Source organism: Formica exsecta, unplaced genomic scaffold (genome assembly GCF_003651465.1).
Source record: "Formica exsecta isolate Colony F162 unplaced genomic scaffold, ASM365146v1 scaffold282, whole genome shotgun sequence".
NCBI lineage: Eukaryota > Metazoa > Arthropoda > Insecta > Hymenoptera > Formicidae > Formica > Formica exsecta.
The window spans coordinates 698191-713628 of NW_021850084.1; the positions used below are offsets into that span (position 1 = coordinate 698191).

General features: G+C 31.6%; 1 protein-coding gene across 2 annotated transcripts in view; it reads right to left on the bottom strand.

Moving 5' to 3' along the window:
- LOC115237234 (four and a half LIM domains protein 2) overlaps positions 1-15438 on the bottom strand; it is a 113716-nt gene that overhangs the window by 95763 nt on the left and 2515 nt on the right. Inside the window, exon 2 of one of the 2 annotated variants that reach the window (XM_029810149.1) lies at positions 14746-14955. In XM_029810149.1, the coding sequence (XP_029666009.1) occupies positions 14746-14790 (45 nt within the window). In that variant the 5' untranslated portion in view covers positions 14791-14955. Of the gene's footprint in view, positions 1-10433; positions 10488-14745; positions 14956-15438 lie in introns of those variants that run through there. The other variant, XM_029810151.1, reaches the window with a different exon arrangement.

Sequence of the window (15438 nt, forward strand, 5' to 3'; positions counted from 1 at the left end):
ATCGAATTATTAAATATAAACGAACTCACATAGGACAAATTGTTTAATTAAAAAATATTATAAATTATATAATAAATAAATTAAATATATAATATATTAAATATATAATTAATAGAGAGAAAGAGAGAGAGAGAGAGAGAGAGAGAGAGAGAATAATAAGATATAGACAGAGTAACCAAATTACACTGTATTTCAGTGAAAATTTATTTACGTTTCTTTGCATAAAAATCAAATTAATATATCTGTCTTTTTACACGTCATTTACATTTACTTTCAAATATGTATGCGTGTATGTATGAAGCCATGGGGTTAATCAGTATTTCGCGTTTATCATGATGATATATTAGACAGATTACATGGAATTACGCGCAATGTAAAGTTTTAGAAGGACGGTCTCGTTTAGTAGAGTTTAACGTTATGCTGGGGATCGTCTCTCATTTCCCATTGATACTATTACGCGTGCACAATTCCACAAACTTTGTGAAATTACAATTTCCCGTAATAAACATAGTGCAAGTAATTAGTAGAAATTCTAATGTCATATTGCCGCATTACTGTTCACCACTGGCTTATTTGTAGATACGCAATCTCTCTTTAAAGCTTGGTATACCGAACTAACATAATGAACACTTTTCCGGGATATAAAACAATTCGTGTAAGAATAACTTTCAAATATAAAAATTAATTTTTTCCAATATAAAATTATATTGGAAAAAAATTTCAGCATATCGTAAATAGACTTGAATTAAAAACTTGCATAAAATTTCTTCAGACGCACATTAGTCTTCCGAAATATTATTTCTCGTTGTATATAATATATTGTTACATTAAAAATATTATAAATATTTTATTTTTTATTTTTTATATCTGATTATTAAATATTTTACTACGTCTCTTCTCTACATTTACAGTTTATTCCATCGTAATAATCTTTCGAGGGACATACATTTTCCGTCGTAGCTATAAAAAATGGCATAGGAATCGCGCAAGTTGTGTTAAAATAAGGTATCAAATGCAGTTTTCTGCGTATTAATTAGCCGAGCTTCGTAGATTTATTGCGACGGAAACAACGCGCGAGAGGATTAACTTTTAAGCTAACGACACTTGATGAAAAATATATTCAAGGGCGGAGAGAGCGCGCGACAGACGGAATCATAATTCGTAAATTATGCAATAACAGCTAACGTGCTTGCCCACGGGGCAATTGACCTTTATTATGTTAAACGATATGACCCTAACACAACCTAAAATGACGTGGTCATGCTTGTCATAAAATAATTCAATAACGCGCTCCTTTATGATTTGCGAAATTAAATGGTGCAGCAATTCTGTTCCAATACATTGTTCTATTTCATGTATTTCATGTTATAATTATAATTGAATATTAAATTATCTTGTTCTCGCCAATTTTCGTTACTCGCTTAATTTAAACGCTTTAAAAAGAATTATGTGTAAAATATTTAATATATTGTTAATTATATTTCTAGAGAGAAAAAAATTAATTTAATGTTGGTGCAATTGTTTGTAGTATCCATTAAACTCCATTAAGATAATCAACATATAATAATTAACATTAACTCACAAATTATTTGCTTATACGTTAAATGCAAAGGCAAAATTTCTGGAGCAGGAAATACGAATAATTTAAAGTTCACAACGGCATTTACAAAAATATTTTTAACTCTATAATTAAAAGTCTAACAATATATATAATTAACTATATATAACATCTACTTATATAGTCCAACAATGATTCAATCCTTTTTTTTATATTTAATAACGTTACTATATACATTGAATTCTAAAAATTCTAATCACGATCCTGATAAAATAAATCTGAGATCATTGTCTGCCTCGAATTCAAATTACTGTTTTGTGTTACATGAGAAAGTGTGTATATAAATATCCGTGATGAATTCACGAGAATTTTACACTGCTTGGTCAAGCCGAATTTAAGCGTGGCTCATTCTCCCATGTCCCAAAACGACACACAGGAAGATAGATAATCAGTCGTTACTATAGCGGCAGTTTCCGGCAAACATCGCGGCTGTAATTAAACGCGATATGCGAGTAATGCACGAAGCGCGCTAAGTTAACTTAAACGCGAGACGGTATCGTATTCTTTTGATTGCTAAGAGAAAAGCTAGCTATGTAAGATGTAGATATATCGTTACAGATAATCAAGTCGTGCCCGAAATATTGTATATTCTATACTAGCAAAGCGCTTTTAAAATCATTTTTACCGGCATTCTTATATACACTCTAAACAATTATTTTTTTTTTTTTTGTTATAAAAGCATCTAAATATTATCATCAAAAAGTTAAGACATAAAACTAAAATCAGAAAAGTCTGCAAATTCTCGAGAAAAATTTTTTTTTATTTTACAAGAAAAGACTTGTAAAGTTGAATCACAGATATTAAATATATGTTATATTGAAGATGATGTGATTTATGTGCAAATTTTGTCAGGAAACACGGAGTATATTTTGCCGTGTGATTTGTTCATTAAGAAACACAATAGCTGAAAAATTCACGAACCGTCGATCTTTATTACGCCGCGAGTATAAAACATATTGTTTGAAGCGTCACGTGAATAGCAGCAGATAGGAAGACAAATTCCTCTCTTGCCTCACTGTTCAACTGAAACAATGTGCGCGTAGGTTAAACTTATCAAGCTGTCTTGGCAATGCTGATGAGAAAGAGGATCTTCCTCCATAGCAATTGTTCGTGGGACGCGTGCTCCAAGATTTTCAATTTCAAAATCTGTCGCTAAACGCGAATCACACCATGTTGTGCTATTCGTTTACACACTTTAATGTTTTCATCTATATTATTTTAAAATGTAATTTCAAATGGAAATTTATACGTATATTTAATCTTTGAAACTTTATTTTTTCCCTTAAAATTAACTCTTAACCCTCAGCTTTAAATTTTTCATTCTTAGTTTTTAATTCTTAGCTTTGAATTCTCAATCTATTTTTTTTTTTAAATAATGTAGATTCATATAAAAATCATAGTTTATAATATTCATGACTTGTACGAAATCCTTATGAACTTAATTAACTTAATTAATTTTGTGTTTTTCTGTGATATTTGTCGAAGATTTAATATGTATACATATATTAATTCACTCTTCGATAAATATCACATGTGTGACATAATTAATAAATAGTATTTTCCATTTCATCACACATAATTTCTCGTCTCGTGTATTGAATGCCTTGTCGTCTCATTTATTGAAGCGATTTTCAAAGATGCTTTTGACGGTTATTCCTAATTTCTACCTCTGGCTTTAGTAAAGAAACCTGATCTTCATCGGAACAATTTCTACATAAGACCATGTCTGCTTTCAGGGGCACTAATAGGGAGGAAGGGAATAGATCACGAAGGGTGCAGCCTAGATAAAAGCCGAAGGGTGCGGTTGATTATACTTATGTCCAGGCTATTATGGCAAACCTTTTTATAGTTTGCACTCCATTCCGAAAGTTCAAACGTATTCAATTATCAAACTATTGCTTTTAATTTTATGAGATATCTCGCGGAGAAATAATACATTTAATTTTTATCATAAATTATTTATGATTAAGTTAGACTCAATTTCTCGTTGAAAAAATTTTTGGGAAAAATATTATTAGCTGCAACGTGTTAATATTTCGATAATTGAACTGCATTTCAAAATCCCGAACTTTTGTACAATCCACTTGAAATTAATGAAATTCTTTGTTATGTATATGTTTTATTAAATTTAATTATTTTTCATACTTTTGAATTCGTAGTAAATATGAAATACGATTTCCAAATTATTTTTTTATAAACAAAATATTTTGTTTTATTTATCTTTTCAATTAAAATTAGATTCTTAAATTGCTATCATAATTTATGAGATAGAATCAATTTGACACGCCTGATATATGACGTCGCTCGTTCGTGACAATCCCACGTGAAGATACGCGACGTTTTCAAAACCACTTTTAGCTTACGGTTAGCGTCTGAGGAACATTCACGGTTATTTGCTTCATTCGGATATTCGTTACAAGTGTCGTTACAATTTCGAGATGACCGCAGTCTTCCGTGCGGAAAGATTCATGTTTTTTTCACCGAGAAATCCTGCTCTTTTCTTGCATTTAATAACTCGCGATAAACTACTGATTCTTGCACAACTCCGATCGAACAAAGTCTAATATCTAAATGCAATTATTAAATAAAATTATTAAATAAAATTAAAGACAGAATGATTTGATATTTATTAATATTAGATTAATATAAATTTAATAGACTTTATTAATATTAGACAAAAGAAGATTTAGAATATTTTATACGTATCATATATTACACAATAATATAAAGTATAATACATTATTATTATTAAAATAAATAAGCAATTAATTTTAATAACAAAAAATAAAAATAATAAAATTATAAAATGCTCACCCATGGTTACTCCGCCGTTGTCTGATGTCTTTTTCGTTGTCGAACCTTCCTCTTCTCTTGTCTATCTTTTGCTACTCCTTCATGACACTCACACGACGATACTCATTTGTGAGACACAGTTAATTACGATCGCGCACGCACTAATCATGAGAATACGACAAATGCGTGATACTTTAATTAGTACAGTAATCGCACAATACGCGCTTTATTTTATATTAAGATCGGAAAACGTAAAAATCATGGTTACACAAAGCTACGAGATTCGAGATCAGTAACAATTAAAATTATTAATTTAACGCGTTGCAATAATGCTTAAATCCATTTATTTTATTAATAAGAAATTCGGAAATGACGTCGGCAATTTTATCATGACGATACTACGCAATACTATGCGAGTTAAGATGTGATAATAGCAAAAATTTATTAATCACGTTTAACAATTGTTAATTGCAATAATCGAGATCACATTTAATATCTTCCAACATATTTTGCACGATTTTATTACGGGAGATCGTGCGACGATACATGAAACATCTTGTAATGCTATTCGCTCGAGTCTCGCCGTCCGAAATGATGCCAGATTCAGGACGCGTAACACGCAGCCGTGATAGAGAGGATATCACAACAATAGAAAACCGCGTTTATGTGAGACATGTATATATCCCCTCTACCATGATTTGTCATTCGGATCGAATGACAACAACACCACCGCGTGACAACAACACTGCCGTAAGATAACAATAACACGCTATACATTGCTAGTCAACTTTGGTAGTATTTATGTTATTGTTAAAAACCCCGCGGCAAAAATCGATAATAGCGGTATCTCGTATATTTGTCGTATTATCTTTCGAATTGCGATCATTTTCTATAATTATCACAATTAGTGATTATTAACTCGCGTAATTAGTTAATTTGTATGGTTGTCGCGTTTTAATTAGCCATAAATTCTCATAATATTATGTAGTATCAGAGCAAAATTATCAATATCATTTTCGAATCTTTTAGTCATTAACAAAACATCGCTCATTCATTAATAAAGTGTGAATTAATTCAAACATTATTGCAATGTAATAAATGAACATGTGTAATCGTTACTGATATTATATTTTAATATTTATCAATCGTGTGCTATAAATTCGATGCTTGTAATTGGTTAAAATATTTATGTAATTTATTTGATTAAAATCAAATCCACAGATCGATAAAGTTAACAAACGGTCTATTCTTAGATATTTATTTTTAACAGCGTACTTTTAGATATTTATTCTGCAATCTGCAGTATTCTACATTTGTTTTAAAATAAAATTATTTTTTTTTTTTAAATTAATTAAATTTATCTTAATGTAATCTATTCTTTATGTTAAAATGAGAGATAATAAAATTGTTTTAAAATTCGCGTGTATACCATTCGTTAGCAACAGAAATAGCGTTGTGTGAACTCGGCCACGCGATTTTCCAGTACCATCGTGGATCGTAGCTTCATATCGTGAGTTTCGCGTTCCTCGATCGTAAAATAAAGAGCGCATTGTGTGCGATTAATGTTGGGAGTGCTACATATTTAAAGTGTCGCGCGAGAGTATCGTATTCTATTCGCGATCATAATTAATCGAGTTTTTACGAATGAGTGCCATGAAGAAGTAGCAAAGATTAAACAAGAGAGGAGTTGGAGATTCAGGGAAGTGCGATGGCGATAACCATGGGATAAGAAATACATAATTATGTTTATTCATTATTTGTTATTAAAATTAATTGCTCGCTTATTCTCACGGTCACAATAATTCACTTTACATTATTGTATATAGGTAATCCATATAAAATATTCTATATTTTATTTTTAAGAAAACAAAATATTTAATAAAATATTTATAACTAATAATTATGATTAATAACTTTTTTTTATATATGTAATAGCATTTTTATATATATATATATATAATAGCATTTTTTATATATGTAATAGCATTTTTTTATATATATAATAGCATTGATTAAAATTTATATATAACTCAAGATTACCTACGTAAGAATTAAATTTCTGGTTTAAAGCAACAAATTAGCATTTATACATTATATATATGATATATACATTCGAACTTGATTTCTCGTAGCAAGAATATAAAATTAACGAAGACGCAAAACTCCACGGAAAAAATTAAATTTATCGTAATAATCAGAATAATCAGAATAATTACGTCATTGCTGTTTAATCTTGGAGCATGACTAATATCATTTGCGCACTTTGCTATGTTTGCACTGTCCATGTAAATTACAAGTTGTTTTCTGCTGCCCGTCATTATGCGATTGCATCTCGATTAATCGAAGGTCTATGTATAAATAGGAGGATTATTATTAAGCTGCTGGATATAAAAAAAAAAAACTGATCAATTTATTTCTGCGAACGATATGAGAAAGCCGAAACTGTCTGAATTTTCATGAAACATTTCACATAATTTAATTAACAAAGTATAATATATAATGAAGGTGCACAATGAAGATGCTGCATTTGGGTATGTTAAGTTTTAAAGATATCATGAATATTAATTAGAGAAAGTTATAAACTGATGTGCGTTATCGATTTTAGCAAAATGGTTTTCGACATTGGAATTACGTCACCAAAATAAACAGCTCCAGATATTTTCGTATTTAGGAAACATCTCTCTAAATAACATATATTGTATGTACAAATGAATCTTTGTGAATGTACAAGTAAAAACATGAGTTTGACTACTTATAATTAGTACGTGCAAACTATAATTTTTTAATTTTTAGTAGAATATTAAAATACATTAAAAACATGAGGTTTTCCAATTTCGATGCATCATTTCTTTGCTATATTTGTCTTATTTGTCTTATTTATAATTCGTAATCAAGATTGAACCACGAGATTACCTTAATTACGGTATCATCTTGGCATTAGGTAGGCATCCCTCGGGAGTTTCGCACAAGTCCCAAAGGATTACAAATTGCCGGCAGTCACACGATCACGACTGACCGCGTTTTGCGCGATAACAGGTCTCTACCATCATTCTTGCAAAATATAACTTCGCGTATTAAGAGTACGAAAGATTTGAAAAAGTCAACGCGCGTTTGATATGTGCGATATATAAAAGCGATTTGAATGGATTTAAAAAATTCGGAATTCTATACAAAATCAGGCGTGGCCTTCGCGCAAGGATAAATCTCGTTAGGTGGAACTGTCACTCCCTGTTTCCTGTTTATAGCGTTACGTACCGCGCGAATTCGCTTTAGGCGCCGATCGTGATCTATCTTCGAATGAGAAAATAACTCCACGAAATGACGCATCGCGCGAGAATCGCGTTGTACAAACGCTTTGTGGAAAAACGTTAATTTATTATCGCAACGCCAGTATAAAATTTGATATTGTATATCGTTATCGATAATTTCGAAATCGTTTAGAAAGACAGCGCAATTTTTCCTATTTGCCTACAATGCTGCAATATACGTAGATAATATAGTCATGTTGTAAAAAAATATTTCATACCGTTTAAGGTGTATGATTATCTTCGACATTCATGTGATAAATGATGCATAACAATAAATGATATAAAAAAAAAGGAAACGGCACTGCCGCGAAACCGCAAACGCACGCATGCTATTGATAAGTGACGTCTAACCGTCCAGCCGCTATTTATGAAAAACTGGTTTCCCAGTTGATTCTTTCTTACGTAAGAAAGTAATTATCGATTCTTGTACATTTCTCTTAGAATGAAAAAAAGCGAATAACCACTTATTCACAACTTTTTACATATGAAATTCCGGGCTACCGTAATATAATGTGTAATATGTGTGTGTGTGTGTGTGTGTGTGTGTGTGTGTGTGTGTGTGTGTGTGTGTGTGTGTGTGTGTGTGTGTGTGTGTGTGTGTGTGTGTGTGTGTGTGTGTGTGTGTGTGTGTGTGTGTGTGTGTGTGTGTGTGTGTGTGTGTGTGTGTGTGTGTGTGTGTGTGTGTGTGTGTGTGTGTGTGTGTGTGTGTGTGTGTGTGTGTGTGTGTGTGTGTGTGTGTGTGTGTGTGTGTGTGTGTGTGTGTGTGTGTGTGTGTGTGTGTGTGTGTGTGTGTGTGTGTGTGTGTGTGTGTGTGTGTGTGTGTGTGTGTGTGTGTGTGTGTGTGTGTGTGTGTGTGTGTGTGTGTGTGTGTGTGTGTGTGTGTGTGTGTGTGTGTGTGTGTGTGTGTGTGTGTGTGTGTGTGTGTGTGTGTGTGTGTGTGTGTGTGTGTGTGTGTGTGTGTGTGTGTGTGTGTGTGTGTGTGTGTGTGTGTGTGTGTGTGTGTGTGTGTGTGTGTGTGTGTGTGTGTGTGTGTGTGTGTGTGTGTGTGTGTAAAGTACTTATAATCTCATACTATAATACTTAACATGAAAATGAGTATTTTATATAGCGCTCGAATTTAAAAGAATGCAAAAACGCGCAGCGTGACGTACTAATTATCCCACTTTCTCCCCCTTACGATTATTATGAGGTCATATCACCGCCCAAGTTTGTCTCGCGATTCACGATACGTCATCATTCGCGACCGAGTGCACTCGATTTCTTTTCATGATGCATCGCGAAATGCAGGCTCGATGGCCGATCGGCTTTTATATAAATTAACACATGAGAGTAGAAAATGATGCGATGTTATTGAACCATTTTTTGCATTTAACATCTGTGTTTGAATAATATAGTTGAAAAATATATACATTAAATATAAGTTAATAAATATTAACTTTAATTAAAATATATACATTAAATATAAGTTAATAAATATTAAGTTATATTTCAAAAAATTAAAGAAGTGCAGATAAAAACACGCATATATTTCTTCAATTGCACACAAACCGACTTGATGATCTTACATTATATCGATTAATACGATCCTGAATCACGTCATTCGTCAACTGTCGTTCTGTCGTTCGAAAGCAGCGACGGATTTTACGATCCGGATGATCGACGATTGCGGCGCGCTCATTTTTCGACGCACGCGTCGCCGCTCGTGAAAGTCCAACATGGTAATACGAAAGTGAAAAAATCGCCAACGCTGTTAAAAAAGGGCCCATACGCGAATGAGTTCTCTGTTGCTTTCACTCGGCTCCGAGATAAAGACGAACGACCTTTCACGCAGATCGAATTAGTTAATCGAGTTTTAATAACGTAAGATTACGACGTTACTCGTTATGAAAATGGACATTTAAAAAACAAAATATAATTATTTTATTAATTAATTTCAAGTTGAAGATACATATTTTTTTTTAATTCTTTTAAAAATATTTTTAACACAGTATAGAGAGAAAGAGAGAGATATCTCTATGAACAATACGCTACAAAATATCGATAATTTATTATTATTATAGTTAGATGGATATCTTTACCTAAGCGCAGAAATTGATGAGGATTAAAAATTGGAAAAAAAATACTGCACGCGATTATATTTCCAAAACTATCAATTATATATCAAATTATAGTTTAATGATGTGAACATCGTACATGATGTGTCTACGTTTCAAAGTATTGAGTCAAGTATTGACGTTTTCTAACACTGAAAACAATCACATACAAATACATATTCATAATTATGGCATCAGCCTAAGAAAATTGTCGAGGAGAAAATTTGTATGCGATACAAAGTTAATTAAAACTAATTTAACATCATGAAATTTCGAGGGAGGAACGATGGAGGACGATTACGAAACACGAATCCGTTGAAACTACCGCGTATTTGTTACCAATTAATTATGATCGATGACCTTGATGTGCTAAGAAATACCTTATGAAAATATCGACAACGATACGTAGCAAAATTTTAACAAAAATGAAATTTATAAAAATTTATTTAAAAAATGTTTGGAATTATATGTAGAAGCTAGAAAAAAATAAGAGCCTAATTAAATTCGAAATTACTTTTTGTATATTTTTCATTACGTTTTTCTCTTCTGTAGAAAGAAAAATAATATCCGATACACATATAATCAATTTATGAGTGTAGAATTGATTACGACAGTATTTACCGAATTATTCGCATCGCTGATAGCACAGAAACATCTGGATCGAATGCAACGAGGCGTCGAAAAGTCGTGTGAGGAATGCTAATGAACTGCACGAATCGACGTGCTCTCTCGTACTCGAAGGAAAAAAAAAGTCCCTTTCCAATTAGCACAATCCCATAACTGGGAAACTGGATACCCCCTTATAGGGGTAGAGTAGGCATATAGGATCGACACGTGGAACTGGGTTGGCCCGACGATGTCGCTCATGCGGCCGTCGCCGTCTCTCTAAAGAAGGCCAAAAAATGCCGAGGACAATAAACCTGTCTTGTTTAGCCCCGCTCGTATATCAGGGACAAAATTCGAAGAGCGAAACGCACGTTCTGCGATCGTTTGAAGAACATGTATGATGTTTTAGACATAAAATTTTAATGTATACAATAAAAAATAATCTATGGACACGTTATTTTTTATTATGCATAAAAATTCTGATATTTTTATCAAAGAATATCATTTTTGATTAATCAAAGTCCTCGTTGTTTGAATCATGTGATAAATATGTATATATTATTTATTTCCACACACAAAACACACTAAAACAGATTTCTAGATTAATTATTATGATAAAATAATCAATCGGTCACGGTAATTTAACGTGAGAAGAAATAGTAAAAACTCAAAAAAGATAATTATACATGTTTCGAGAAAATTAGCATAATCCCTCCTCGTGAGAATACATTTTGTGTTGCCATCCGGTTGAGATTGGTGAGTGACGAGTACGTTCACGTGAAATATTAAAACTTAATTGTATAATATATTTTTTTGTCTAAAACAAATAGGAATTTGCGCGAAAAATATTGCGTGTATAAATTTTAACCAACTCAATGTCGATGCTCAAAAGTTATTACTTCACGACAATTGCCTTTTGCTGTATATATATATTATATACAATAAATCATACGATCGGTTTAATTCGATTAAAAGTGCTCCGCTATTCGATATGCGTTTTATGCGCTGATTAATATTATCGTTAAAACTATGTATCTGGTAATCGAGATTTATTTTGAATCTATAATTTTATAACGTATCATAAATGCACATTCAATGCCGCACGACTGATACAGGAGAAAATGTAATACTTGATATAGAGAGCTTGTGTGATATATTATTAACATTGGTTCAAAGTTGGCACATGATATATATTCATGTGTTTTATATTATACAAGCTCCACAAATTTTATGTATGCGTGCGTGTATGTGCGTGTATCCGTACGAATTAAAGAGCAAAGTATCATCATTTTTGTTATTGTGTTTATTTTATATTGATCGTAATTTTACGCTTGTTGATAATTTTCGTAAATGAAGGGATTAAATTTCTTTTCTTTTTCATGCACATTGGTCTCTCATAGTAAATATTATATAACATAATATTTTATATGAAGTATTCCATTTTTATTAAACATTCCAAATATTTATTTTTGAAGAAGCAAACATTTTAAATTATATTTATACTAAAATCACATAAATTATTATATTTTTATACCATAAAAAAGCTTTTTCTTCAAAATTCTTCTTGCAAAAATATGTCAGATACTTTTATTATTAACTGTCATTCGATTATCATTTTTAATTCAACAAAAAAATGGATCATGTCAGGATCCAGGAAAAGTCAACTACGTGGCAATTCTGAATGAACCTTTACTCCTACCTCGCTATATCGCGTTACATCAGTGCATCGGTTTCGACGCGCTTTAAGATTACACTTAATTACACATTATGTTTGACCTACACGCACGCATTCGTGATCAATTTACCGAATGGTAATGCTCTTTACCGCTGACCACCTTGAGGGAGAGACGAAGGAAAGTGGGTGAACTCGGCTCGATTTTGTGGCGAGAAACCGGCGTGCGCTCTATTCGTTCCACCTGTCTTAATTTTTCCTTTCCCGCCTGCGACTGGATATCACGCATTGGATCGAGATTAATAGAAATTCATCTTGGACCCGGACTCGTTTACGCAAGGCTGAAGTTATGTGATACTTTTGCGAGCAATAGATATATTTTCAAGAATTATATTGAAGTACAACGCGATGGAAAGTAATCTCATTCTTTATCTTTAGTTATGTTGTTATAATGTACTTTTCTTCTCTTTTTTTAATCATCAAATATTTAAAAATGCGCTTATCTCATCTTATTTACAGAAAATATAATAAAGTTTAGCTCGTGCATAAACAAACAGATAGAACTCTATCTCTTAAATTATCTCTTCAATTATAATATGAAAATATATTAGTTGTGGAAATAAACATATGTGTAAAATTGAATTTGTATCAAAAATATTCACGCAATTTGTAAAAATAAATAAGTGAAATGCAATTAAGAATCATAAATATTATTATTTTTCCACTTTCATGGCTAAACATTATTTTCGTGTTTCTATAACATCGACTAAAGGAAAGTTTGTGAATGCGGTTTCTTAATCGCGACGCACAAATAGATGCGTGCATATGTAATGAGGATAAAGATACTCGACGGTAACGATATGATAATGATATTTTAGCAAACACAAGCGATTCAAAACCTCGTAAAGACATCGTCCCCGATGAAAATGAGGTTCCGTTTGCCGTATTATACGAAGTTATACATGGCACGCGAGGTCGCGGATATAATCTAAGCGCGATCGATATCCCGGTGGAAAAGAGCGTTGTGCCATTTTGCTGAATGAGTCAACCGAAAACAGAAATTCTTGCATAATTATGCTGTTCACGTAAGCCTAAGATATAAATAGAGTATAATTGTGCGAACAAAATTTTCTATAATTTATGCCTATTTACGTGAAATAACAGAAAAAATATAAAAAATGCATGCATGTAAGAAATAGCATATTGTTAAGATACAATGTTAAAAAATATCCAGATGTAGTCTAGACAAAAAGTCATTTGTCAAATAATATAATATATCTAGTTTCAAATAAAAAAAAAATAGAAAACAGGTTGGTTGTATATATAAGTCTAGCTATAGATTTAAAAATAATAATGTACATATAAAGTTTATATAAAATTTACCAGATATATTTACACGATAAGTGTTATTAAGAATTTAAACACAATTACAATAATTATAATTTATTGCTAATAAAAAAAAATTGTTTCCAAAAGTAATCTTTTTGCAAAATATATTATTTTTTGTCTCTGTCTCGATATGAGCACAAAATCTCTGAAAATTACTTGCTTATATAAGATATATAAAAAATAGAAAAATTTGCATTTATGTTGCAATAACACGCAGTTATTAGAAAGACAGCGATAACTTAGCTATAAAAAAAAAAAATACATGTGAAAAGAATGTGATGGAACATTCGATATTTAACGACACCATTGACAATCATATTAATTTTATAACTGAATAGCATAAAACAATCAAAGTTCAAGGACATTGCAGGTACCAGGTTACGCAAGCCATGGTCATCGTGACCGTATTACATACGTATGACACAATGTACCTTGTACAAACTCAAATCACATCGATTCGATCCATGAGACCCGAGACCTTCAGTGAATAACATAACGCCATGAAAACATACACTCAGAACTGTTCGATTAAATATATGCTACCGATAGTTCTAGGTGCTTTAATACGGACTTGCATTTTATCTATTTTATTTTGCTCGAGTCTATCGTGAATTTTCGGCATAAATTAATAAGGCTTATATTATATATTTTATATTAATTCATATTTCGATATTTCAAATGCAAAAATGCAAATGATTTCGTACCTCAAAGAATATATATTTAAATTACCTATATATCTCTCTTTCTTTCTGTACAAAGTTTCTTTCTTTAATATTCTGATAAACTGCTTATTTGTATTCAGTAATTTCTCTATTTCGAAAATGCATTAGATTCATTAAATTACAATTTCCAAAATGATATATTTTATTCCAAAATGATATAATTTAAATAATTTAAAGAGCAATATTGAAATAAACGCGCGAACGTAGATAACTAAATATACAATTGCATGCAAACAAAAAGCGCGTCTCGATCAATAAAGGTAATATGCTAAAGCATACAATCTGGTAGTAAGAATTTTTTAATGCAATATTATTTACTGTTTGATTTACTCTCATAGTAAAAGATTCATTATACAAATTATAAAAATAAAATATTCTGAAATGATTTCATTAAAAAATAAACTTGTAGATTACATAGGACGGAGATCAAATGTATGTTGAACACTTGGCTATTTGGTTTTAAAAGATCATTGGGATTCGCGTAGAGTGTGAGATTTTGTAGATTTCACAAGAGATGTTAAGAGTAAAGTAAAATACGGCTTACCTTGACGTCGAAGGCTTCAACATGAGTCCGTGGCACACCGTTCATTTTCCAATAGGTTAATGCTCCCGATTTTCGGTCAATTCTCAATTTTTCACGTAGATCTATTCACAGGCACGTCGTTGTAAAAAGTCCACTTTTTCAGGCAAGATCGACAACGAGAGAGTACAATATTCAATGTTATTTTTTACTTCGGGACCGAGAATCTGCGTTCTGGATATTAATAAACTCCCTATTGATTTTTGTCACACATGTCACAATTCAAGAACTTATTTACGCGTAATTATTCGCAAATTTTGCGAACATTAATATAAAGTTGAGTGAAGCACTAATATTCAAATTATTACCGTCATGATTGGTGATATTATAAAAGTAAAAATGGTTCGTTAAATAATAACAGGAATAATTTCGTCGAACAATGTAAAATGATTTACAATTTATTCCGTCGTTTCTTACGAAAAAACACCGCGCGACATTTGAGCGAAGAATGCGCATTTCTATCTGCGAGACGCAAGATTTGAAACGCGACATCTCGAGGACGCACGCATGCGCATCACAATGCTCATGAGCACGTGCTACCCGAGCACGCGCTCGTTTTTGTACCTACTTGAAAAAAATTATTTTAAAAACTAGGCTAAAAAAGGAAAATGCGTGTGTGTGTGTGTGTATTATTAAAAAATAAATATTACTAATATA